Source organism: Triticum dicoccoides, chromosome 2B, assembly GCF_002162155.2.
Source record: "Triticum dicoccoides isolate Atlit2015 ecotype Zavitan chromosome 2B, WEW_v2.0, whole genome shotgun sequence".
In the NCBI taxonomy this organism is placed as follows: Eukaryota; Viridiplantae; Streptophyta; class Magnoliopsida; order Poales; family Poaceae; genus Triticum; species Triticum dicoccoides.
The window spans coordinates 183,714,777-183,742,586 of NC_041383.1; the positions used below are offsets into that span (position 1 = coordinate 183,714,777).

The following is a 27,810-nucleotide window of genomic DNA, read 5'->3' on the forward strand; positions in this document are numbered from 1 at the left end:
GGACTCGCCTTTTTGGAAAGTACTGATGAGAGTTAAATCAGTCTTTTTCAACAAGACAAAGTTTATAGTCGGAAACGATACCTCTACGAGATTCTGAGAGGATACATGGCTACAAAAAACACCCCTTGCGCTTCAATATCCTTCCCTTTATGGCATTGTTCAACGAAGAGACGCTTTCGTTGCAACGGTACTTCAGTCCACTACTCTTAATATCCAATTCAGGAGAACACTTGCCGGAACCCGTTGGGAAGCTTGGCTCCATCTTGTGAGACGACTGATGGATGTGCAGCTCTCTCAACGACCAGACCAGTTGTGCTGGAAGCTAACTAGGAATGGAAAGTTTACGGTTAAATCCATGTATCTGGATGTTATCAACTCTAGCTCTATTCCTAGTTCGAAACATGTTTGGAATGTCAAAGTACCGTTGAGAGTTAAAGTTTTTATGTGGTTTGTATATAAGCAAGTCATTTTAACTAAGGACAACTTGACAAAACACAACTGGATTGGTTCTACAAGATGTAGTTTTTGTGACCGGGATGAATCCATCAAACACCTCTTTCTGGACTGTCCGATGGCAACAAAATTATGGCGGACTGTTCATATAGCTTTTAATATTACTGCTCCAAATAATATCAACACGTTATTTGGGACGTGGCTTGACGGGATAGATTCTGAAACAGCGAGACACATTCGTGTAGGAGTATGTGCTTTACTTTGGGTAGTCTGGAACTGCAGAAATAATTTGGTTTTTAATAGAACAACAAATACTCATTTTTTGCATGTTATCTTCCGAGCCACAACGTTGATCCATATGTGGTCGCTACTCACTCCGACGGAGGCCAGGGAGCGTTTGGTTACTGGATCTATCGGATGGGAGATGATAGCTCGGGTTATTTTCAACCGGTTTGGATGGCGGTCATGTAATAAGATAGGCAATTAGTTTTTCTATCTTTCTTTTGCCAGCCGGTTGTGGCTTTACTTTTACCCTTCTGCTTTTTGTGAGCTTTTTTGGTTCGTTCATTTTGAGACTTCAAAACCTATGTTGAACTTATTTGTTTTTTAATAAATATGGCTGTATACATCGTTCTGATGCAGAGGCCGGGGATCTCCCCCTTTTTAAAAAAAAAAAAATTCTTTCGCGATGTAGCCCAGTAACAAAGATAACACGGCTCCATTATAGATGGAATAAATAAACTTACCACAGCACCAACACACTGCACTGTTTAGGATGTACACTTGGTGCATGTTTCTCATCAAATACTGTATGTCACACCGCGTTTTCCATAGAACAGCTGCATGGACTATTCTCCTTCTGCCTTTTCTTGATAGGAAACACGAAACAGCATGGAAGGATAACAAGACGAACCAGTCCAATTCCCACCTACCCTACCTTCAATATGTGAATCTATCTATATAATCACGAAAGCTGCTGCAAATTGTGGCCTTACCATTCAGCATGGCTTTCAACAAATTAGCACCCGCTGTAGGGTTCATCGTAGCACTGACGGCGTTCTGCCTCAGTGATGCTGGAGCTTTGGTGCCACCAGGCAACTGCACGAGGGAGTGCGGTGGACTGGAGATCCCTTACCCGTTTGGCATCGACCTCGAGGATGGCTGCCAACTTTCTGACCGCCGGCAAGGCTTCAAGCTACGCTGCCTAGACAGAGGGGGCCGTGGCAAGAGGCTATATTACATCAACCAGGAGGTGCTGGAGATCTCGCTGGAGCACGGCCAGGTCCGGTGGCTGAACAACATCTCCTCCTACTGCTACAACGCCACCGCCGGGGAAATGGAGGTCAACAGCCCGCCGTCGAACATGGACCTGGAGGGCTCCATCTTCCGGCTCTCCGACACCGCCAACAAGTTCACCGTGCTCGGGTGCAAGACGCTCGCCTACATTGGCGACACGAACAACAGCACATCGTACACGGCCGTGTGCGGAGCCACGTGCAAGGACGGCAACCTCTCGCTGCTGACCAACGGCTCCTGCGAGGGGATCGGCTGCTGCCGGACGGCGATCCCCAAGGGGCTGGAGAACTACCGGGTGTGGTTTGACAAGAGCTTCAGCACCCGCCGCTGCAGCTACGGGGCGCTGGTTGAGGCGTCCAACTTCACCTTCTCATCCGCCTACCTTTCCTCGTCGGCGTTCGTCGACGCCTACGGCGGGCAGGCGCCGCTGGTGGTGGACTGGGCTATTGGGACGCTGCAAGGGGAGACGTGCGAGTCAGCACGCGCGAAGCCGGAGTCCTATGCGTGCGTCGGCAACGACAGCGTGTGCGTCGACTCGTCTATTGGACGAGGCTACTTCTGCAAATGCAAGAATGGGTACCAAGGAAATCCTTACCTTCCATACGGATGCAAAGGTAACAAAAAGTCTAACAACAATTCCACACGTACCATACAACCAAGTCTCCAGTCTTTAATTCAATTTTCAGGATAACTTATTAATCCATCTTTTGCAGAATGAATTTGGTTTGTTAAAGCAAAATACAACTTGAAATTGGTTTTCTGATTAAAATATGGACGAATATTCTTCCAAAATTGACGAATATTCTTGTAAAATGGTAATTTTGTTGGCATACCGTTTCTTTTACCTTTTCCAAGTAAGATTAGTCACACTATTGCACCAAACCATCAACTGGTCCAAGTAATAACAATTCTTGCACCAAACCGAGGTTCCAATCTTAATTTACTTTTGCATGGTAGTAACTTGTTACTCCCTCTCGATCCTTGTAGAACGAATTTGATTCTTTTTCAAAGCAAAATACAACTTGAAATTAGTTTTAAGATTTTTTAAAATGGAAGAATATTCTTGCAAAACAGTAAATTTGACACAACATCGAATTATTAGGTGGGAGTAATACCAAATTTTCACCTACTAGCTAATTACCCGTGGGTTGCAACGGGGGCATAGGTTCAACACCAATCGTGTCCGTGATACATAGTACGTACCCTTTTGCTTCTCCTCCTCACAAGAGCACCCAATGAATAGGGTTTCCGTGTCTCCTGCCACGCTGGCGCCGATCTGCCTTGTATCCTGGGACCTTAGGGCCATGGAGGCATGGTGGATCCCGGCCCTTGCCAGCGGGAGGCTCCTGCTTCCTTTTTAGGTGTTATTTGAAGTTTGTCTAGGGTTTCTGTCTTGCTCAAGAAGACGAGACGGTGAAAGGATCGAGAATAGGGGTCTATGGGGGGGTGATTAGACCCTCAACAAGTGGAAATTTTTAAGTTCTTCAAGTTGACGTGGAGTTTTAACACAAGTTTAAGCATTCATAGTACATTTCAAGCAAGCATGGCAAGAGTATGAGCAACGGAAAGAGTAAAGCATGCTGATTACAAGAAAGTAAAGGGGTGGAATTGGAGTGTGCAAACACAATGAAGACACGGACATTTTTGGCGTGCTTTCGATAGGTGGTGCTATCGTACATCCACGTTGATGGAGACTTCAACCCATCAAGGGTAACGGTTGCGCGAGTCCACGGAGGGCTCCACCCACGAAGGGTCCACGAATAAGCAACCTTGTCTATCCCACCATGGCCATCGCCCACGAAGGACTTGCCTCACTCGAGTAGATCTTCATGAAGTAGGCGATCTCCTTGCCCTTACAAACTTCTTGGTTCAACTCCACAATCTTGTAGGAGGCTCCCAAGCGACACCGAACCAATCTAGGAGACACCACTCTCCAAGATGATGAACTCCTTGCTCTTGTGTTTCAAATGATAGTCTCCCCAACACTCAACTCTCTCTCACAGATTTGCTATGGTGGAAAGATGATTTGAGTGGAAAGCAACTTGGGGAAGGCTAGAGATCAAGATTCTTGTGGTAGGAAATATCTTGGTCTCAACACATGAGTAGGTGGTTCTCTCTCAGAAAATGAGGAATGGAAATGTAGGTACATTCTGATGGCTCTCTCACAAATGGAGAAGGGGGTGGAGGGGTATATGTAGCCTCCACACAACTCCAACCGTTATACACATTTCACCCAACTTAGTCAGTCCGAATAGAAGAACTCGGTGAGACCGATTCAGTTTAAAATGTGAATGTTAGGAATCTCGGTGGGACCGACTAGAACAACTTGGTGTGACCGATGTGCTAGGGCTAGGGCAAAACCTCATCTCGGTGAAGCCGATTGCTTGAACTCGGTGAGATCGATTTCAACCAAGAGCAAACAGAGAGTTGGTCAAGCAAACTCGGTGGTACCGATCGGTCATTTCGGTGAGATCGAAATATTACGAAAGGAAACAGAGAGTTTGCAGGGCCATCTTGGTGAGACCGAGATCCATATCGATGGAACCGAATTGCTAGGGTTTCTGGCAGTGGCTATGTCAAATGAACTCGGTGGCGCCGGGTGGATCATTTCGGTGGGGCCGAGTTTGACTTTGAGTTTTGGACATATATATATTTGGAAATGAGAAAGTGGTTGAGGGCTTTGGAGCAATATCACTAAGCACTTTGAGCAAGTAGACCATTAAGCAACACCTCATCCCCTTTTAATAGTATTCCTATGGACTCAATGTGATCTTGGATCACTAAAATATAAATGAAGAGTGTTGAGCTTTTGCCAATCTTTGCCCCTTCGCATTTTATGGGGGTTCCACATCCTCTTGTCCTTAACATGCCATTGTTGAACTCATCTGAAATATACTAGATAAAAGTATTAGTCCAACAAGAGATATGTTGACATTAATTACCAAAATCACCCAGGGAGCACTTCAGCTTTCAATCTTCCCCTTTTTGGTAATTGATGATAACATACATCAAAGCTTAGGATTAAAGATATACATGGTATTCAGTAAAGCTTTGGAAAAAGATACGTAACATGCATAGGCCCCCCCTACATGTATGCAATCATGTAAAGATAGAATATAAGAACATGTGAATGCATAAACATGACAAAGCAAGCTATGAGTTACATCTATCTTGGCTATATGCACCAGAGCAAATGATGTGTATAGGAAGTGTACCTCCATGTTCATGAATCTTTCTTGCAAACAATATGCACATCAGCAAGAGAACATCATGCACATGAGTATGATGCATATACTTACCTTGTGGTCTTGAGTTGGCTTTAGAAGAAGTGGACTTGAGAAAACAAGGTTAGATGACACAAGAACACTCTAGATAAAGCAATTTCAGAAACCACAATAGTACCAAGACTGGGATGACATGTAATGGGTGAGTACTAGGTACTCTATTTAGATACTGACACGTCCCCAAAGATTTTAAAGATATGCAATGAATTCCAAAGATTTTTCTTCCCCTAGATATGGACATTTTCTCCCCCTGAATCTAATATTGGATAATGGGAGAAAGTAGGGTAAGAGAAATTCAGAGCAAGAAAGGATAATATTAACCACAGTTAGAGCAACAATGATATGCAATAACAATAACTAAGATCAAGTATGTTGACATGTCTTTTCCCCTCTAAAAGACATGTGACTTCTCTCCTCTTTGTTTTACTAGCATCTGGAAGAGCTTAGATGTGCTCATATGATAAGCTTTGATGTGCTCTCTCTCCCCCTTTGACATCAATTTCCAAGAAGTGCACTTCTGGAGTATGAGTCAAGTAGGTGTGGTCCTTGAGAGACACTACAAAGTAGTAGGTAATTCATGATGCTTGTAGAGAAAAGAATCATTGAGTGGAGCTGAAAAAGATAGGCTGTAAAAATGTTAAAACATTTTCTCAGAGTTGAAAATGGTGACGTCGATTGGTTTTCGTCAATGACGCCGAATTGACGGAGTCACATAAGGTCTTGATCGGTGCGACCGAGTTCAACACAGAGTAAATAATTTGTCATCTCAGCTCACTTGGAAAATTAGATCTCACAAGGATTTTGTTGGGGATATAACTATTTGTGTAAGCCGCCCAGGAGGGGCCGGGTTACGCAAAGAAGACTCACCAGAGAGAAGCCCAAGACCAAGCATGAAGATGGTGATTCAATAAGGGGCTTAAGGCCCACAGGCGACTTAAGGCCCGTTGTAGTAAACTGCCATAATAGCATGACTTGTATCATAAGGTAGATTTAACTAGTCACCGAGCCGGACACTGTTTATAAGCCGACCGGGACTCTGTAAGCCACGGGGCGCCAACCCGTGTATATAAGGGGACGACCTGCTGACGGCTTAAGGCAAGAAACAACTCATCGAGAGCCGAGCATAGCGTATCTCGCTCCCTGGTCATCGAAACATCAATACCAACCCAACTAGACGTAGGCCTTACCTTCACCGTAAGGGGCCGAACTAGTATAAAACCTCTCGTGTACTTTGTCCCGATTAACCCCTTCAAGATTCCTAGTTGCGATGGCTCCACAACTAAGTCCTTTCACGAGGACATCTGACGTGACAATTCCATGACAGTTGGCGCCCACCGTGGGGCTAGCGCACGATGGATTTGAGTTCTTGAAGGGCAACTTCGAAGGGCTCAAGGGATACGTAGTGGGCCGAATGACCAAGAGTCGTCGCGACAAGATCTACATCGACGACGAAGGCTGGGGTCCCGGCGTCGGCTCAATTGAGTACGGATACTGGGTCCCCTTCGGCGGAATCCACGTCTTCATCGGCCGGATCGGTGAGCCGGGCCCTGAGCCGGACAACTGCACCGACCTCGTCGAGACGGCTCAGCATGCGAGGAAGACCCGAACTCAACCTGTTATGAAGCGTGCCTTCATGGGTTGCATCCATGGAGAAGAACTTTCTGAAGGATCTGAAGATAGGGGTGAGACAGTCGTCCTCTCAGACAATGATTCGTCCGCCGGCTCAACAGATTCGTTGTATCAGGTGCAAGACGGCGTGCTCGGGGGCTGTTCCGATGGCATCAGTATTCCGGACCCCTATGAGCCGCCAAGATGGGCAGGAATCTTCATGGCTGGAACTCAGCCCGGCTCTAACTCTACGGCTGTTGTAGCAATAACATCCGGAATAGGGACAGGCGAGGCAGGTGGCCCTGTGCGCCCGCCGGCTCAGGTGCTGATAGACCTCATGGACAAACTTACGGCCCTGTTAACCGCCACGGTTATCCCTGCGAACAAAGATGAGCATGACGCGGAGGTGGCACGGGTGCGTGAGGAGATAGCTCAGGCCAAGGAGGCCTTGGCAGCTGAGGATACTGGAGTAGCTACAGAGCGGGCGGCTCTCGACACCCGGGCATAGCGGTTGCAGTCAGAAGCTTACCAGCTCACGATGAGCTTAAACGCATCCAATGAGGTAATGAGGAGGAGACACCAGAAAACCCAATCCCGTTTACCTCCGAATTACGACCCTAGGGTTCTTTTCGCTACACCCGGAGCCGGCCCAAGTAACCCACCAGATGCCAATCAGTTTATGACAGCCGGAGCAGGAGGACCGGCTCAGCCTCGAGAGATGCCACCTCCTCATGTGAGCATGGCACCACCGCGTTATGTGCCGGTACCGGAGGGCCACTTTTCTAACCCCATGGAGAACTTAATCGCGGCTTCGGCGCGCTTGGCGGCTCTGCCCATGGATGGTGATGACCCGATAGCGGTGGAGACCCGGAGGGTCAGAGAGCTTCTCCAGACGTCCCTGGCTTAGCAAGAGACTTATTCTTACAGCAAAGACATGATTCATTCAACTCCCCCGCCTTGGTTAGCACCGCCTCGTCAGAACCGGAGCCCGAGTTACAGCAGGCACATGGAATCCGAAGCTTTGTCAAGCAATGCCCAACGCTGTAACCAACACGGTGGCTATAACCCGGTGCAAGACCGAATACGTCAGGAGAACGAGCGGGCGGCTCAGCTGGCGGCTCAACAGGCGGCTCATCAGGATATCCCAGAGTATCCAACAACTTCTGTTGAGGCAGGAGTAGCCACTAGAACCAGTGGTGTTCCTTGTCTGGTACCGGCTTTGCGCAACATACGTCTGCCCAAGGACTTCAAGGGACCTCGAAAGGTGCTGAATTACACGGCCGACTTACAGCCCGGAGCATGGATCGAGAGTTATGAGATGGCCATGGAGCTGTTTGAAGTCAGTGACGCAGCAATGGCTAAATATTTCACCATGATGTTAGATGGAACGGCCTGGTCTTGGTTAAAAGGTTTGCCACCCAATTCCATTGGTTCATGGGAAGAGTTAAAGGCCCGTTTCATCCAGAACTTCAAAGACACCTGTAAGCAATCTATGTCGATTGTGGACTTGACGAATTGTAAGCAGGGGGAGGGTGAATCCACTACCCATTGGGTACGCCGGGTTAAGGAGATAATTCATTCATCTGGCAAGATGGATGCTGGCTCTGCAGTCCTTATGTTGGAGAAGAATTGCAGTTTTGAGCCGCTGAGGCAGAAACTGGGGCGCCTTAAACGTGACTGCAAGGATATGGGTACGCTGATGGCGGCTTTAGTTAAATATGCCAATTCTGATAGTACCAAGGATCCCGCGTCTGACGATGAGAAGACAGGGAAGGAAAAAAGGAACGACAATGGAAAGGGTCAACATCATAACCCGGGGAATCAAAGCGGCAATAAGCGTAAGGCGGACGGTAACCCGGAGTTTGTGGCCAATGCCAATACGCAAGGTAACAATCAGAGACGTAAGGGTAAGCCGCCTCGATCCGGCGGGTCAGGCCCATCTCTTGAGCAGCTACTCAATGAGCCCTGCCCGAGACATGGCACCCGGGAGCGCCCCGCCACACACCTATGGAAGGATTGCGCGATCATGAAGGCATTTAAGAATTCCAACACCTTTGATGGCAGTCATGGATCTGGCGACGGCTCAGGGGCTGGCGGTTTTCACGGCCCGGGCGGTGGTTCAAATTCCGGCTTTCAGGGGCATCCAGACGGTAATAGTCAGTAGCAGTCTGGTCAAGGAGGGCAATAGCAGCAGCAGACAGGTTATCAAAGCCATCCGAAGCAGTTGAGTGGTGGGCAGTATCACGTATTTACCACTAGCTTATGTAAACGTGACCAGAAGGTTCATAAGAGGGCCGTCAATTCTGTTGAGCCGGCAATTCCTCGTTATTTGAGGTGGTCAGAACAGCCCATTATATGGAGCAGAGAGGATCACCCTCCACGGGTCGATAATCCGGGTCAATTAGCCTTGGTGGTAGCACCCCAGGTTGGTGGATATAAATTCACTAAGGTACTCATGGACGGCGGTAGAAGCATCAATATCCTCTACTACGAGACCTTTCAGCGCATGGGGTTGACTGAGAAGAATTTGAGAACATCCAACACTGTTTTCCATGGGGTGGTTCCGGGTAAGTCGGCTTACCCAGTTGGTAAGATTGAATTGGAGGTGGCCTTTGGAGATGAGTACGACTCCAGGGCTGAGAAATTGACGTTTGAAGTGGTTAAAATCAGGAGTCCATATCACGCTCTGTTTGGGGGACCGGCTTATGCTAAATTCATTGCACTGCCATGTTACGTTTAATTACAGCTCAAGATGCTGGGTTACAAGGGCACCATCACTGTGCATGGGAGTCAAAAGGTGGCTTTGGAATGTGAAGAAGGTGACGCGGCTTACGCTGAGTCTGCATGTGCTGAGGAGGAGCTCAAATTTTATCAAGACAATGTTGACCCAGCGGATATGACCTCCCTCAAGAAACCAACTACAAAGCATGACCCGGCATTGAAGTTTAAATCGGCCGCTGAGACAAAGCTTGTTGACTTTACCCCAGGAGATGCCTCTAAGCGGTTCAGTATCAATGCCAATCTGGATCCTAAATAGGAAAGCGCGCTCATCGAGTTCATCCGTGGGAACCGGGACATCTTTGCATGGAAACCTTCTGACATGCCGAGTGTACCAAGGGAACTCGCTGAGCACACTCTCAATATTGATCCAAAGTATAAGCCGGTCAGGCAGTTTCTCCAACGGTTCAACAAAGGGAGACGGAAAGCTATTTGGGAAGAGATCGCCCGGCTCTTAGAGGCCGGGTTTATTGTTGAAGTTTTTCACCCGGAGTGGTTGGCTAACCCGGTGTTAGTGCTTAAGAAAAACGACACTTGGCGGATGTGTGTGGATTACACGGACTTAAACAAGGCTTGTCCGGCTGATCCCTTTGCTCTCCCCCGTATTGATCAAATCACTGATGCTACGGCGGGTTGTGAACGTTTGAGTTTTTTGGATGCTTACTCTGGTTATCATCAGATCAAAATGGCAGTTAAGGACTAGGAGAAGACGGCTTTCATCACTCCGTTTGGAGCCTTCTGTTATGTATCTATGCCATTTGGACTCAAAAGTGCCCAGGCGACTTATCAGCGGTGTGTGCAGAGCTGTTTGCAGGATCAAATTGGGCGTAATGTTCATGCTTACGTAGATGACATTGTGGTGAAGTCCAGAGAAAAGGAAACCTTGATATCTGACTTGAAAGAGACCTTTGATAATCTCCGGGTTTACAAGATGATGCTTAACCCGGCCAAGTGTGTGTTTGGTGTACCTGCGGGCAAGCTCTTAGGTTTTCTGGTGTCAAACAGAGGCATTGAAGCTAACCCGGAGAAGATTAAGGCGATTACCTCTTTGGCTAAGTCGGCGTGCATCAATGATGTTCAGCGACTGGCGGGTCGTGTTGCCGCTTTAAGCCGGTTAGGTGAGAAGGCCCTTCCATTGTATTAGATGATGAAGAAAACTGACACTTTTGTCTGGAGTGAGGCCGCTGGTGCTGCTTTTGAAGACTTGAAGAGACAATTGTCTGAACCGCCGGTTCTTGCGTCTCCCATTGATAAAGAGCCGTTGCTGCTATACATGGCTGCCAATTCACGAGCCGTCAGCGTTGCCATCGTGGTGGAGCGTAAGGAAACTGGCAAGGAGCATCCGGTTCAACAGCCGGTTTATTACATCAGTGAGGTGCTCATTGACTCTAAACAAAGGTATCCACATTGGCAGAAACTCGTTTACGGAGTGTTTATGGCCAACCGGAAATTGAAGCAATACTTTCAAAGTCATCCTATAACTATGGTAAGTTCTGCCCCTTTGGGAGATATCATCCAGAATAGGGAGGCCACAGGACGAGTCGCCAAGTGGGCCATCGAGCTTGGGCCTCATGATTTGAAGTATATGTCACGTACTGCCGTTAAGTCTCAGGCCTTGGTGGACTTTATCAATGATTGGACAGAATTACAGGCACCTGAGGAGAAGCCAGATAACACATATTGGACGATTCACTTTGACGGGTCCAGGCAGCTAGAAGGCTCGGGGCTGGAGTGGTGTTAACTTCCCCTCGAGGTGACAAATTTTGTTATGTACTCCGGCTTATGTTTCCATGTACTAACAATGCAGCTGAGTACGAGGCCTTACTTCATGGTCTCCGGATGGCCAAGGAGATGAACTTAAGTTGGGTAAGATGCTTGGGCAACTCAGATCTCGTGGCTCAACAGGTGTCAGGCAAGTGGGATTCCAAGGATCCCCTCATGGCGGCTTATCGTCGTGAAGTAGATGCTGTGTGTCGGTGTCAAAACCGGCGGATCTCGGGTAGGGGGTCCCGAACTGTGCGTCTAGGAGGATGGTAACAGGAGACAAGGGACACGATGTTTTTACCCAGGTTCGGGCCCTCTCGATGGAGGTAAAACCCTACTCCTGCTTGATTGATATTGATGATATGGGTAGTACAAGAGTGGATCTACCACGAGATCAAGGAGGCTAAACCCTAGAAGCTAGCCTATGGTATGATTGTTGTAATGGTTGTTGTCCTACGGACTAAAACCCTCCAGTTTATATAGACATTGGAGAGGGCTAGGGTTACACAGAGTCGGTTACAATGGTAGAAGATCTACATATCCGTATCGCCAAGCTTGCCTTCCACGCCAAGGAAAGTCCCTCCGGACACGGGACGAAGTCTTCAATCTTGTATCTTCATAGTCTTGGAGTCCGGCTGACGATGATAGTCCGGCTATCCGGACACCCCCTAGTCCAGGACTCCCTCAGTAGCCCCTGAACCAGGATTCAATGACGATGAGTCCGGCGCGCATATTGTTCGGCATTGCAAGGCGGGTTCCTCCTCCGAATAATTCATAGAAGATTGTGAACACCAGGATAGTGTCCGGCTCTGCAAAATAAATTCCACATTCCACCGTAGAGAGAATAATATGTGCACAAGTTCAATCTGCTGACGTATTTTGTGGCATGATGTCACGCCACCACCAAGCCTTTACTTGAATCGTTTTTTATTATACCACCTCAGCGCGTTTAGCGAAGCAGTTTCCTTGGCACGCCTTGTCGAAGCAGAGATCGTGTTCCGCTTATTCCGGGATTCTCATCAATACAGACGTGGGTAACCCAACCGCGCCATTGATGGTGGCACTTGGGAGATAAGCGAGTTTTACCAGGCTGGTGGGTACGCATAGTTTCCGTCCGCCCATATATAAGGGGATAAAGATCCACCTCTTTTACCTACGCCTTCTTCCTCCTTTGCTTATCCATCTCCGCGCACTCGAGCTCCAGAGCCCAAGCCCGCACACCTCGTCTCAACCTTCTCCAGCCATGTCCGGAGCGGGAGGCAAGTGGATGATCTCCTCTGTTACGGAGGAGCATGTCGAGAAGTTGCGCGGCGCCGGATACCTGTCCAGCGACATCGCGCACCGGCTGCCCAACAAAGGGCAGCTCATCCCCACCCTCGGGCCCCATGAGAGGGTCGTATTCCTTCCCCACTTCCTCCGCGGACTGGGCTTCCCACTTCATCCCTTTGTCCGGGGGCTCATGTACTACTACGGCCTGGATTTCCACGATCTGGCGCCAAACTTCATCCTCAACATCTCGGCGTTTATCGTCGTGTGTGAGGCCTTCCTCTGCATCCAGCCCCACTTCGGCTTGTGGCTGAAAACCTTCAATGTCAAGCCGAAGGTAGTGAAGGGCGTCCAAGCGGAGTGTGGAGGCGCCATGGTAGGCAAGATGCCCAACGTCCTCTGGCTCGAGGGCGCCTTTGTGGAAACCATCAAAGGGTGGCAATCTGGGTGGTTCTACATCACCCAGCCGTGTGACCCTAAATGGGCTGCGGCCCCCGAGTTCAGATCTGGTTCCCCCATGCAGCTCACCTCCTGGAAAGAGAAGGGCTTGCTATGGGGTAGTTCGGAGGAGCTGACCGGACTCCAGTCCTGTCTCCAGACCTTGGTGAACAAGAAGCTCAAGCTTGTCAACGTGATCCAGGTCATGCTCGTCCGCCGGATTCTCCCTGCCAACAACGGGCCTTCAATTTGTGGGAGTTCGATCCGGCACAGCACCGGACCCTTAGCGGGCTCTTCGACACAACGTACGAAGCTGCCTGGAGGGTGCTGTTCAAGGGGGGAGAAGCCCCCGCATCCGCGACTGAAGATCGCGGATTCAGCACGAAACTCCCGGCCGGTGTGGTAAGTTATCCTTTATGGGACACGTATTCCTTTCATAGTTTGACTCTATGTGGGATCTAAAATTCCCAATGCCTTTAACAGGACTGGCAGAGGACGTCCGGACAGGTTAACTGTCTGGCTCCCCTCCCCGAAGAACCAGCGGATGCCCGTTTAACGGGGCTGCTAGTCCCGGCACTTTATGTGGTGCCGGAGAAGAAGGCCAAGAAGAAGGCCACGGGAACCCGAAGGAGTTCCCGGCGCCAGGTGGTATCGGACTCATCGTCCGATGACTCCGAGGCGGACTCCTCCCCCGAAGGTGAGGAGGAGAAAGAAGACTCTCTCCAGGAGGGGGGATAGAGGAAGAGGAAGGCTTCCCCAACGGGGGAGGCCGAAGGGTCCAAGAGGGGAAGGACCCTTCCTCTGGACAGCTCCGCCAATGCCAACGATGGCGACGAGGAATGGCCCTCAAGGGCCAAGCCCCTGGCAAGATTGTAAGTGTCCGGATTCCTGAGTGATTTGTAATTTCTCTTTTGTGCCGCGTAGTGTCCTTCTAATGCCGCATACTACCTGTAGCCCGGCCGAGGAGGATCTTCCCGCTTCATCCAGCGGGTCCTTGGCTCCGTCGGATGTAGATTCCATTCCGACCGCCTCCACCCCTCGCGATGCTGAGGACGCCGAGGTGGGATCCCAGGAGGGGACCCGCCAGGAGGGGGAGGCTCCGGAGGTGCCACAAGGCAACCTCCCGGACTTCGTGCCGGACTCCGTGCCAGAACCCGCAGTGGTTCCGGAGTCCGGCAGGCAGCCCCTTTGTAAGAAGGGCAAGACCGCGACACCGGCAGCCTCCGTCCAACCGGAGGCGCCGGACAACTTGTTGGAGGCGCTCAACGGCGCTTCCACCGAGAAAGAACACTGCACTATTATGAGTGCGGTGATTCAGAAGGTTCAGCTCGCCAAGAGCGGGCTGACCGAAGCCTGCAGCAGCCTTCTAACAGGCTTTGAGGTAAGAAGTTTTAAAATATGCAATGTAATACCGCATAGACAGTAGCCCCTGATGCTCGGTTCGGTGTTCGGAAAGAAAAGCCGGACTGAGGATCTAAAAAAGATATACGAAGGAGTACTAAAAATTATGTCAATATGGGTTTGCAGGCTACGCTGCTGACCTCTGCCGCATTAACTGCGGAGGTCGGTGCTTTGAAGCAGGACCTCGAGCGGACCGAGAACGAGCTCGGTCTTGCCAAGAAGTAGCTCGACGACAAAGAAGGTGAGGAACACCGTATTAAATTTGTACCTTACAGAAAAGGATTTTTGTTGCGATAGAAATAACAAGGATAACGTGGGTACTGCAGGGGCCACGAACGAGGTGGCGACGCTGAAGGAGGCCGTGTCCGCGGCCGAACGCAATGCGGCCGCGGAACGAGCGGAGCGAGAGAAGCAGGAGGCGCGGGTGGCGGAGGTGCGGCAAGAGCTCCAGGCTCTCATGGAAAAGCATGAGAGTTTGGAGCGCGACTCAAAGACTCGAGAGTCCGAGCTTGCCTCGGCTCTTGAAAGTTCCAAAGCCGCTAAGGCTGAGGCCCATAAGGCCCTCCAGGAGATTGAGGCGGTGAAGAAAATAGCGGCGGGTAAGGCATTTTTCATGCAAAGGAAGCATGTGAATGTAAATTACCTGTTACTTACTCGGATTCGGAGCTCTCCAGGAGCGTTTGCAGATCTGCCTTGCAGCGTATCCGATGCCGCCGCGTTCTACCGAGCCGAGGAGGGGAGTTCGATGGAGAAGGTCTTCTAGTCTCAGTATGCTGAGGCCGGACATCCGGTGCCCCCTAGCGACCAGCTGAAGCAGCTGGTCGAGCTCCACAAGGTAGCCGAGCAGGCCATGAAGGGCCTCATAGTCCGGCTGTGTCCTGGGGAGGCCATGTCTGAGAGCTACTTCGGCCTCGTGCGGCGGCTGGTGGATGCGTGCCCTTGGGTGGAGGTCATCAAGCGCTCTGCCTGCATTGAAGGTGCCCGTCGGGCCCTTGCCCATGCAAAGGTGCACTGGGGCAGGCTGGATGCTGAGAGGCTTCTGACGGACGCGCCGCCGGCGGGCAAGGAGTATCGTACGCCCGAAATGTACTGTAAGACTATCCTGAAGGGTGCCCGCAAGATTGCGAATGAGTGCCCCAGAGATGTAATTTTTTAGTAGACTCGCAATGTGTTATCCTGTGCGCTGAAAACTTTGTTCATATGCGCTAAGCAACGCTTATCTGATTTAAAATATTACCTTCTGTGCGGCCGTTTATCAAATCTGAGAGATGGCAAGTCGTCGGCTTCAGCCCCCATGCCACGAGTTCTGGGGTGTTCGGGATAAACTTGAGCGCTCTTGTTCCCATTTTTGGGTCCATCTAGGGAGGCGCTCAACGCAACGAACAAGGCAACCGGACTTATAATGCTTGAGCACTCTCACTTAGCCATAGAATTCTATAATTTTAAATTTCGGCGAAGCCCCTAGTGTTCAGAAGACTGAATTCGGGGCGCTATCCACGCCTTGGCCGGACACAGCCGGTTCCTCGCTCTAAGCAGCATAACTCTTTAAGGACTCAAAAAGACCTCTCGAACAGCGACCAGCTCTCGCCTTATCATGACGGTCAGTTTATCTTTCTCCACTGAGGCGCTCGCCCAGCTCAACCGGGGCGCAATCGCAGTGGTTCTCCCAGTGCTACCTTAGCCGACGGAACGGAACGTAAGGTACCAAAACATGGGAGCCGGGCAAACCCAACTATTGACCCAAGACATGATTCGGAGCTGATGCATATAATGCTATAAGTTTGGGGTGCCGCACTTTTGAAAGTGTTCGGACTTATCACACCATAATGCGGGGAACATAAGCCCCTGGTGTATTCGGCCGTACCAAATTGTACAGATGCAAGATGTCATAAATGAACATATATATATAAAGAAAAGGAATGCAATTATAAGCAAAAAATGATGCATTGTTTATTCAAGGAATTCTGCTATGAGTGCAGAACGATACAAATAATGCGTAAGCAAGGGTTTGGACTATTAGACATGTCCCCCTCCAGGGGTAGGCTGCGGAATGGTGTAATAAACAGATTTAATGCTCGTAATGGAGACCACCTGAGTGTTCGTTGTAGCCATTGTTCCTCCCTGGCTGTTGCATCGTGAGTTCAGCAGATCTACTGCCGGACAGGGCCTTTGGTAAATGGAGTCCTGTGGATAAAAAAGGAAAAGAAAAAAAAGCGACACACTTGGGAGCCCCTGGTGTGGTTGAGCCGCACTCTGGGCCTGTCGTGGTCGTGCCCCTCCCCCTATGCCCAAGGTATTTCCAGAGCGTAATGATGTACGCGGAGAGCTTGTGTTGCAATCATGCAAGGGCTGGGGTTGGGGCCGCATTGCTATGCGTGCTCGGAACGTGCCAGGTGGTCTTGATGTATGTTACTCCGGGCGCGTTTAATCATGTCCGGTCTTTTAACGGCCGGACTCGAAAATTGCCTTAAGAGGCTGCTCTGTACTTCTACCGCGAGAGCCGCTGTGTGTTCCTCCGTTCGAAGGGAACGTTCAGTGTTTCCATTGACCGTGATGACTCCACGAGGGCCTGACATCTTGAGCTTGAGGTATGCGTAATGCGGCACTGCGTTGAATTTTGCAAACGCGGTTCGTCCGAGCAGAGCGTGATAGCCACTGCGGAACGGGACTATGTCGAAGATTAACTCCTCACTTCGGAAATTATCCGGGGATCCGAAGACCACTTCCAGTGTGACCGAGCCTGTACAATTAGCCTCGACACCTGGTATGACGCCTTTGAAGGCCGTCTTTGTAGGTTTAATCCTTGAGGGGTCTATGCCCATCTTGCGCACTGTATCCTGATAAAGCAGGTTCAGGCTGCTGCCGCCGTCCATCAGGACTCTAGTGAGGTGAAATCCATCGATGATTGGGTCTAAGACCAATGCGGCGAATCCGACATGGAGGATACTGGTGGGGTGGTCCCTTCGATCGAAAGTGATCGGGCAAGAGGACCATGGATTGAACTTCGGGGCGACTGGCTCCATCGCATATACGTCCAGAAGTGCACGCTTCCGCTCCCTCTTGGGTATGTGGGTTGCGTATATCATGTTTACCGTCTGCACTTGCGGGGGGAAACCCTTCTGTCCTCTACTGTTCGGCGGCCGGGTCTCTTCCTCGTCGTCGCTATGCAGCCCCTTGTCATTGTTTTCGGCAATTAGCTTGCCTGCCTGCTTGAATACCCAACAATCTCTGTTGGTGTGATTAGCTGGCTTTTCGTTGGTGCCATGTATCTGGCAAGAGCGGTCGAGTATTCGGTCCAAATTGGACGGACCCGGAGTGGTTCTTTTGAATGGCTTCTCCCGCTGACCGGGTTTAGAGCCTCTGAATCCGGCGTTGACTGCCGTATCTTCAACGTTATCGCCGTTAATGCGGCATTTGTTTTTGCTGCGACGCGACCTGCCATTGCGGTCCTTGCTGTCCGGACTGCCAGAATTTTTGCTGAGGTTGTTACTGCAAGCTAGCTAGCTGTCCTCTCCCGCGTAGAAGCGGGTCATGAGTGATGTGAGGGCTGCCATGGATTTCGGCTTTTCCTGTCCTAGGTGCTGGGCCAGCCACTCATCGCGGATGTTATGTTTGAAGGCTGCGAGGGCCTCTACATCCGGACAGTCGACGATTTGATTTTTCTTTGTTAGGAACCGTGTCCAAAATTGTCTGGCCGATTCGTCTGGCTGCTGAATTATGTGGCTTAGGTCATCGGCGTCTGGTGGTCGCACATATATGCCCTGGAAGTTGTCAAGGAATGCGGCTTCCAGGTCCGCCCAACACCCAATTGACTCTGCTGGCAAGCTGATAAGCCAATGCCGAGCTGGTCCTTTAAGCTTGAGTGGGAGATACTTGATGGCGTGGAGATCGTCACCGCGGGCCATATGGATATGAAGGAGATAATCTTCGATCCAAACCGCGGGGTCTGTTGTGCCATCGTAGGATTCGATGTTTATGGGTTTAAACCCTTCAGGGATTTGATGATCCATTACTTCGTCTGTGAAGCATAGTGGGTGTGCGGCGCCTCTATATTGAGCAATATCACGATGTAGCTCAAGAGAGTGTTGTCTGCTGTGTTCGGCCCGGCCGGAGTTGCTGTATCCAGCGCGACGGTAGTCGTCGTGGGTTGTGGGGCGCCCACGTGATCCGTAGATGGATATGGATTGTCTTGCCTTATCCTCGATCCATCTGTCGGCCAGCAGGTCTTGATCAGCTTGAAGTTGTTGCTGCTTTTTCTTTAGGCTGTTCGCCGTGGCCATTAGCCTGCGTTTAAAACGCTCTTGTTCGACGGGATCCTCAGGCACGACGAATTCGTCGTCATTGAGGCTTGCCTCGTCTCCGGAGGGAGGCATGTAATTTTCGTCCTCCTCGTCTGCCGCTCTCTCCTGAGGGCTGGCTACTCCGTCCTCCTGTGCTGAATCGTGCTGGAGGGGGTTGTCTTCGGCACTCTCTGGGGTGTTATTATCTCTGGTGCCGGAATCTCCATTCTTGCTGTGGCGGGATTTAGAGCGGCGCCGCTGAAGTCAGCGGTTGGGCTGTTTCTTAAAGGAATCTGCCTCCGCTGCTTCTTCGCCGTCCCCATCCTTTGGGGTGTCCACCATGTATATGTCGTATGAAGAGGTGGTCTTCCAGTGCCCTGTAGGCGCTGGTTCTTGATCATCTCCGGCATCGTCGTCCATACCGTCGATGTCTTCGGAGTCGTAGTCTAGCATGTCGGTTAGATCGTCGACAGTGGCTACAAAGTGGGTGGTGGGTGGGCTTTGAATCTCTTCGTCGTCCGCATCCCAACCATCCTGACCGCAGTCCGGCCAGGGTTCTCCTGATAACGAGAGATGCTTTAGTGAGTTCAGGATGTCGCCAAAGGGTGAGTGCTGAAAGATGTCCGCAGCGGTGAACTCCATGATGGGCGCCCAATCGGATTCAATTGGTAGGGGCGCAGGAGGTTCGGAGTCCAGCAAGGAGTCCGGCACCTCGGAGTCATGAGCTTTATAAGGGACAAGGTTGGTATTCGGCTCCATCGCCGTAGAGGTTGCAGCTCCCGAGGCGGTGTCCAGCCACCTGTCCTCGATCTGCGCGGTCGGCTCCGAACTATAGGTCGGAGCGGACTCGTGTGCGGCCTCCAAGGCACTGTCCGGCGGCAGAGCTAGATCATGCCCATCGTGACAGTGCGGCTCGCTCGGCTGTGGCTCGAATCCGTCGAAGATCAAGTCTCCGCGGATGTCGGCCGTGAAGTTTAGGCTTCCAAATCTGACCTGATGGCCAGGGGCGTAGCTTTCGATCTGCTCTAGATGGCCAAGTGAATTGGCCCGCAGTGCAAAGCCGCCGAACACGAAGATCTGTCCGGGGAGGAAAGTCTCACCCTGGACGGCGTTGTTGTTGATTGAAGAAGCCATCAAGCCTATCGGTGACAACACAGAGGAACTCTCAATGAAAGCACCAATGTCGGTGTCAAAACCGGCGGATCTCGGGTAGGGGGTCCCGAACTGTGCGTCTAGGCGGATGCTAACAGGAGACAAGGGACACGATGTTTTTACCCAGGTTCGGGCCCTCTCGATGGAGGTAAAACCCTACTCCTGCTTGATTGATATTGATGATATGGGTAGTACAAGAGTGGATCTACCACGAGATCAAGGAGGCTAAACCCTAGAAGCTAGCCTATGGTATGATTATTGTAATGGTTGTTGTCCTACGGACTAAAACCCTCCGGTTTATATAGACACTGGAGAGGGCTAGGGTTACACAGAGTCGGTTACAATGGTAGGAGATCTACATATCCGTATCACCAAGCTTGCCTTCCACGCCAAGGAAAGTCCCATCCGGACACGGGACGAAGTCTTCAATCTTGTATCTTCATAGTCTTGGAGTCTGGCTAACAATGATAGTCCGGCTATCCGGACACCCCCTAGTCCAGGACTCCCTCACTGTGGCTGGTCACTTCAAGGGTTATCAAGTGGAGCACATTGATCGAAGGAAGAATGAGGCGGCTGATGCTTTAAACCGGTTGGGATCCCAACGTAAGCCGGTGCCGCCTAACACCTTTCTCGATATTTTACATAACCCTTCTGTCAAGGTGCCTACCGAGGAAGAGCTAGCAGTGCTAGACCCGGAGGCACAGCTGGTGGCGGCTCTTCACGTTATCCCGGACTGGACAGTGCTTTATTTGGCTTATATGACCCGGGGTGAGTTGCCTGAGGATGAGACCTTGGCAAGACAAATCGTCAGGCACTCCAAATCTATGACGATTGTTAACGGCGAGTTACATCACCTAAGTGTCACTGGGGAGTTTCAACGTTGTGTGTCCCCTACAGAAGGCCAAGAAATACTTCGTTAGATCCATGAAGGGGATTGTGGCCATCATGCCGGGTCAAAATCTCTGGTAGCAAAAGCTTTCCGTCATGGTTTCTACTGGCTGACGGCTCATGCTGACGCGGAAGATCTGGTCAGCAAATGTGACGGTTGTCAAAAGTTCTCACGACGAGCTCATGTGCCGGCTCAAGAATTGAGGATGATCCCAATCACTTGGCCGTTTGCACTCTAGGGGCTTGACATGGTTGGGCCTTTCAAGAGGTCTAAGGATAAAAAGACACATCTCCTGGTGGCAGTGGATAAGTTTACAAAGTGGGTTGAGGCAGAGCCGGACAGTAAGTGTGATGCAGCCACGACAGTTCAATTCATGAAAAAGGTGATCTTTCGTTTTGGTTTCCCACATAGCATCATAACTGATAATGGCACTAATCTCTCCAAGGGTGCCATGGAAGAGTTCTGTCAAAGAGAACATATCCGGCTTGATGTTTCGGCTGTTGCTCATCCTTAATCCAATGGTCAAGCAGAAAGAGCTAATCAAGAGATCCTGAAAGGTATCAAGCCCCAGCTCTTAGTCCCCTTACAGCGGACTCTGGGTTGTTGGGTGGAGGAGTTACCTTCTGTGTTATGGAGCATCAACACTACGCCTAACAGATCTACAGGCTACACGCCTTTCTTTATGGTGTATGGTGCAGAGGCGGTCCTGCCAAGTGACATCCGGCACGATTCACCCCGCGTGGCGGCTTACGTTGAGGCTGACAATGAAGAAGCTCGTCAAAATGCACTTGACTTATTAGATGAGGAGCGAGACTTGGCAATAGCCCGCTCGGCGATTTATCAACAAGACCTGCGCCGCTATCACAGCCGCCTGGTTAGGAGCAGAACCTTTCAGGAAGGCAGCTTGGTGCTCCGGCTCATCCAGGATCAGTCTGACATGCACAAGCTATCCCCGCCTTGGGAAGGGCCCTTTGTGGTCAGCAAGAATCTGCACAACGGGTCATATTACCTCATCGATGTTCGAGAGCACAAAGACTCACGTAAGTCGGACGAGGAGACCCGCCGGCCGTGGAATATTGCTCATCTCCGGCCTTACTATACTTGAGCCACCGGCTCTTAAGATGTATATACTTTTGACGATGTACATATTATATAAAGCAATAAAGCAGGACCTCTGTCCTTTTTTCCCATAAAGAATGTTTTTATGTCTTCTTTATCAGGTGGTGGACACTACCAACAGGGAGCGGATCATATCTGAATCCGGCTTTCCCTTTGGTCCGGCTTATGATCTATCTGAATCTAGCCATGATCACTTGGGGGCTTCCTGTTGAAACATAGGTCATATTCGAACCAAAGAGAACATAGCTGTCGATACCCGCTTGATTGGCATACTGCCAAACCCACTTGGGGGCTTCTTGATCATATTTGAATCACGGCTTAACTCCTTTGGGTCTGACGTGGATCGTATTCGAATCAGTGTCATTAAACAACTCTTATGGTCACTTGGGGGCTTCCTGTTCAAACATGGGTCGTATTCAAACCAAAGAGAACATAGCTGTCGATACCCACTTGATCGGCATCGCCAAAGCCACTAGGGGCTATATGATCATATCCGAATCTTAGCTTAACCCCTTTGGAGCGGTTTATTGATCGTATTCGAATCAGAGGCCTTTTTTGAACATTGTTTATTATATATCATAAGCATAATTACTTGACTATTTTGAGACCTTTTTGAAAGCACTATGAATGGATTTTGATTCTTCCGGCTTAATATTAACTATCCCAGGTTGTTAAGTGCTAGGTGAGCATTATATGTTCTGACTTTCAGGAGTTGAATCCATCCACATGGTGAAGATCACATAAACAGGTGGGATTACCAAAGGGATTGCAGGATGAGGCAAGCAAATTTAACATCAAGGAGACAAACAATCAACATGAGCTGGAAATATATAACAATGGCAGCTTACGAAAGTATTAAGCGCCATAAACATGCGTGAAGGCATGACAAACATTGAGAGGTTTTTTCTATCCTATTACAAGACTCCCCGAGTCTGAATAAGTGGAGCATTGTTTTGCGAAGTTATAAAATGCCTGGAGGTTCATTCCTTTGGCGGGCTTGAAGACTCCGGGTTATCCTTCTCCGCCTCTCCGTCGGTTGCTTTGTCCTGGAAGATGGACGAGACCCAGTCAATGCCACTCAAGGCTTCAAACTCAGCCTCATCATCTATTAAACCGGCCGGGTCCACTTCAGGGGCAAAGGTATGCTTACGCGTTGGAGGGATCAGGCTGACTTGGTCATATGGAATGTTTGGGATTCTCCGGTTCTTGCTATCATAGCCCGGCGAATACTTAGTAAGATCAGTATCATTCCCAATAAGGGTAGCCAAGGGACGGACGACTTTGACACAGGCGGTGAAATCTTGATCATCAAATGCAGTATCGTCCTCCTTCAGACTTGGATATCCAAGAGAGAGGTCAGCCAAGTCAAGCTCTGGCACCCATGCCTTCGCCCGGCTTAATGCGCCCACGGCTCCGGCTCTTGAAGATGCCCGCCTTAAATCCTGAATGCGTTGAGGCAGCACTGCGAGATGCTTCAGAACATCTTGTAGGAGGTGGGGAGTAGTATTTGATAAGGCCACAACGGCCAAGGCACGTTGTGACCCGGAGTACAGCTATTCCACTAAGGTGTAAACCGCCTTAAGCTTGATCAGCATGTTTTGCTTGAGGTTGGTACTCCTGGGGCCTGTATGTTCACAAATATAACAATGAGCCGGAGGTAACTATTACAATAGACATTGGAAGATTACAATGCTTGAGGTTTTGCACAGTAACTTACCGAAGATGGCTGAGACCATTTGGGATATCTGTCGTTTCAAGTCAGATAACTCAGTTGTTGCCTCTGCAAGAGCTGTTTCTGCCGTCTCGGCCCGAGTCACCAGTGAAGTTTTCTCATCAGCCCAGATTTTCTTTTCTGACTCAAAGTTTTGCTTCAATTTCTCTTGTTCAGAGACGCTGAATTCAAACTTGGAGTTGGCTTTCTGAATTTCAAGCTCTTGAGTTTTCAGCTGGTTCTTCAGGTCAGCAAGCTCCGACTCAAATTGACTTATGGTGGCCTGTATTGATACCAGGTTATGGTAAGAATCATGGTAAGGTAACATTCAAGTCCCAAACATTTTACAAGTCAAGATATTTGGCACTTGGGGGCTAATGTATGCTTAAAGAATTTTTAACCTACCCTACCGAGACATACATATTAAGTCTCAAGCACTTTACAAGTAAAGATACTTGACACTTGGGGGCTAATGTGTAATACAAGTTCAAAGTATCATGCTATCACCGGCTTAAAAATATTCTCTTTAAACCGGGCAAACAAATAGTAGCAGATTTCTAAGTCTATAGCATATTCATTCATAAGCAATAGACTTGGGGGCTCGTATAGTAAGTAAGATTCAGGAAAATAGCATAAGTTATACTTCAGATTTGTGCTGTATTTGTTTCACCATGTCAATTTCCAGGTCACGACTATTATGCACTTGGTTCAGATAGCCTGAGACTATGTCACCAATGCTTAGGTGAGTATAGTCAGTGATGTCTTGTTTGGCTTTTCGACGTTGGGCAAATTCTTCCTTGGCAGTGCATTGGGCAAGAACAGTAGGCCGCCCTGGTTCAACAAATTGACTTTTCAGATACACAACTTCCGGGTCAGTCGTCTTGGCCGGATTAGGAGCTTCCGGGTTATCAGAGTTGTGGATAACATCTTTAGCAGGCGGGTCAGAAGTTGGCCCCGGAATATCAGAAGCCGGTTCAAGCGGCGGTTGATGGGTGGAGCTGTCAGGAGCGGACAAGTCAAGCGCCGGTTCAATGACAACCGGGTCTTGGGACGGCTTGTTTTTCTTTGCCCTCTTGTTGGGCTTCACTTGTAGACTGTTGATAAAGGTAGAAGGGTGAGTATTAAAACATAAGCATGGTAAAACTCAAAGTAAGGAAGGTTACATTACCCGGGAGACGTTTTGAAAGCCGGCATGTTTGATTGCATAGACTCGTCGGAACAAGGAGAGGTATCCTGATAATTGGAGTCAGATGAATTGAGAGGTTGGCGAATCAAACCCGCCAAAGGTAAAACAGAACGTAAATCGGAGATAACCTCGGTCCGATGCTTCCTAGTTACATCGAGTAAGCCGGAGGAGAGTTCCGCGTCTTGATTGGCCCGAGTCTGCCTCCGGTTCTCAAGCTGTTGTTGCTTCAAAAGAAATTGAGGATCTTGATAAGCTAGAGGATGTGAAAATCTTACTTTCCGGGTCACCCTTCGGATTTTTTGTTTTGGCAAAGGCTCTGAGTCGGAGGAGATTATAGTTACCTCTTCTTCAACTGCTTGACTGTTCCCTGTATCCTCCTGAAAGGATAGAATGTCAGTAAAATAACGACAAGGGAGTTAAGAAAGTTAAAGGATTACCTCTTCATCATCCGAAGAACTATCATCCAATTTGAGTAGGTCGGAGGTGCTGGGTTTCTTCTTCTTTGAGGTGCCCATCTTGGCGGCCTTCTTTTCGGTTTTCTTGGCTACCCTGGCTTGTTTGGCAGCCTCGTGGTCATACTTGACCTTCCAGAAATTATCACCGGCCTGTGGAAAAAGAAAAAGAATTATAAGCACAAAGAAGGTATAACATGTTAAAGAGTATTTATTAAGATTGGAAACTCACTGCAGGGGTCGGGTTCTTCTTGCAGAAGGGAAGTAAGTCGAAGGCATTGCTAGTTACAATGCCCTCCTTCAGCAGTGACTGAGTTGTAGCATCTATCACATCATTTGGTAAGTCGTCTGGACTTTGACGCATTGGGTCGTCCTTTTTGCCTGTGTAAGTACACAATAAGCCGGAGCGGCGGCTTAATGGAAGTATTCGCTAAGTGACCCAGACTCGTACCAGATCGATGCCATTTAACCCGTTTCCCAGAAGAGCTTTAATCTTCCTGATGGTGGGATTAAGAGGCAGACGTTCAACAGCGGTCAATTTATCCGCTAGCTAATGGTTGGACTCAAGATGCAGGGCGCGAAAGCCGGGCAGAGGCTTCTCATCAGCCGAAGAAGTGTCCTGACAGTAGAACCACGTCTGCTTCCAATCTTTTGGGTGGCTCGGCAGTTCAGCATAAGGAAAAAGGCAGTCCCTTCGCCGCTGGATCGAGATGCCGCCAAGCTCAAGACTAGGCCCGTTGGCACGTTCATTCTGCCGGTTCAAGTAAAAAAGTTCTCTGAACAAAATTAGACTTGGCTCCTCTCCCAGGTACACCTCGCAGAAGACTTGAAAATTGCAAAGATTTGAGACGGAATTGGGTCCGATGTCTTGAGGTCTAAGATCAAAGAAATTCAAAACTTCCCTAAAGAATTTTGAGCCGGGAGGGGCAAATCCCCGGTTCATGTGATCCGTGAAAACTATCACCTCCCCTTCTTTGGGTTGAGGCTTCTCTTCAGACGGGTCAGGAGCACGATAAGACATGACCTCCTTTTTTGGAAGATGGCCAGACTTCACAAACTCAGCCAGTTTACTCTTGGTGACTATGGATGGGACCCAATTGCAGGTTACAGGGGCCTTGGCCGCCTTAGGTGCCATAACAACAATTGGCCTATTACAAAATAAGAAGTTCCGGTTCAAATTTTAACCCGGGAGAAATATCCAAATTATTTAAGGTAGCGGCTTACGAAGGGGCCTAATGATATAAGGATGACTGTGTAACGATATTTAAGCCGCTACAAGTATCAAGAGCAGTTCAAAATTCTTAAGGTGATGAGAAGCAAGCAAGGCTCACAGATCAATGTCGTTTATTTAAGCCGGACTCCTGGACAGCTGTGTTTAAGGGCATTTAACAGAAGGAGTTTTCTGGGTGATAAAAACAGGTTTCATAATCTTCTGCTGATATTTGAGATCAAAGGTCTGTTCTGATAAGAAAATTTTCTAGACCTAAAAACCGACGCGCATGTGTTCATAGGCTCGAATGAGGCTTCTATGCAGGTAAAGGGATCTGTTTCTTATCCAAAACAAGTGCGAAAACAACTACCGCGGCCATTTTATATCATGCTCAGATCAGAAGAGGCGTCTAAAGGGAAAACTAACAAGGGTTTGGCTCTAATGGTGATGAACTCCGACGAACTTGAGGAAGCTCTAATGCAGATCTAAGCGAGGAAGGGAAGGGAACTTACGGATCTGGATGGGCTGTGGAGGTTCATCGCGTTTCTCTGGTCCAACCAGGTCGATGCAGCGGCCTGAGACGGTGAAGACAGGAAGCTCGACAGCGGCGGCGGCGGAGCTCGAGAGGAGGCAGGAGGAAGAAGACGACTGAAGAAGGGAAGAATGGAAGACCTAAGTCGCGCCTATTTATAAGGAGAGGATAACTGAGACAGCGCAGGAAATGAGGAGATAAGAATTATTATCCAGCGGCCCGACGCCTCGATTTTCGGAACAGTCAATAAAACAGAGGTCCGTTGGAAGATACGATGGAATAGAAAAAGAATTTAAGAAAAGGATGACGTCACAGCGGGTTAACCCGGATCCAGGAGATGACGTCATGGCGGGTTAAAGAAAACCTTTTGAACAGTCAGAAGACGGAGGATTTATTAAGGTATTTTAAGATTGACATGAACAGGTTCAAATCAATCTGGGGCCTAATGTTGGGGATATAACTATTTGTGTAAGCCGCCCAGGAGGGGCCGGGTTACGCAAAGAAGACTCACCAGAGAGAAGCCCAAGACCAAGCATGAAGATGGCGATTCAATAAGGGGCTTAAGGCCCACAGGCGACTTAAGGCCCGTTGTAGTAAACCGCCATAATAGCATGACTTGTATCATAAGGTAGATTTAACTAGTCACCGAGCCGGACACTGTTTATAAGTCGGCCGGGACTCTGTAAGCCACAGGGCATCAACCCGTGTATATAAGAGGACGACCTGCTGACGGCTTAAGGCAAGAAACAACTCATCGAGAGCCGGGCATAGCGTATATCGCTCCCTGGTCATCGAAACATCAATACCAACCCAACTAGACGTAGGCCTTACCTTCACCGTAAGGGGCCGAACTAGTATAAAACCTCTCGTGTCCTTTGTCCCGATTAACCCCTTCAAGCTTCCTAGTTGCGATGGCTCCACAACTAAGTCCTTTCACGAGGACATCTGATGTGACAATTCCACGACAGATTTGCAAGGAATTAACTGAAAG

At 49.3% G+C, this 27,810-nt stretch overlaps 1 protein-coding gene across 1 annotated transcript in view; it reads left to right on the forward strand.

The window, feature by feature from the left end:
* The first annotated feature begins 1,456 nt into the window (after nt 1-1,456).
* LOC119360757 (wall-associated receptor kinase 4-like) overlaps nt 1,457-27,810 on the forward strand; it is a 34,543-nt gene continuing 8,189 nt past the window's right edge. Inside the window, exon 1 of the mRNA XM_037626265.1 lies at nt 1,457-2,363. Within this exon, the coding sequence (XP_037482162.1) occupies nt 1,457-2,363 (907 nt within the window). The remainder of the gene's footprint in view (nt 2,364-27,810) is intronic.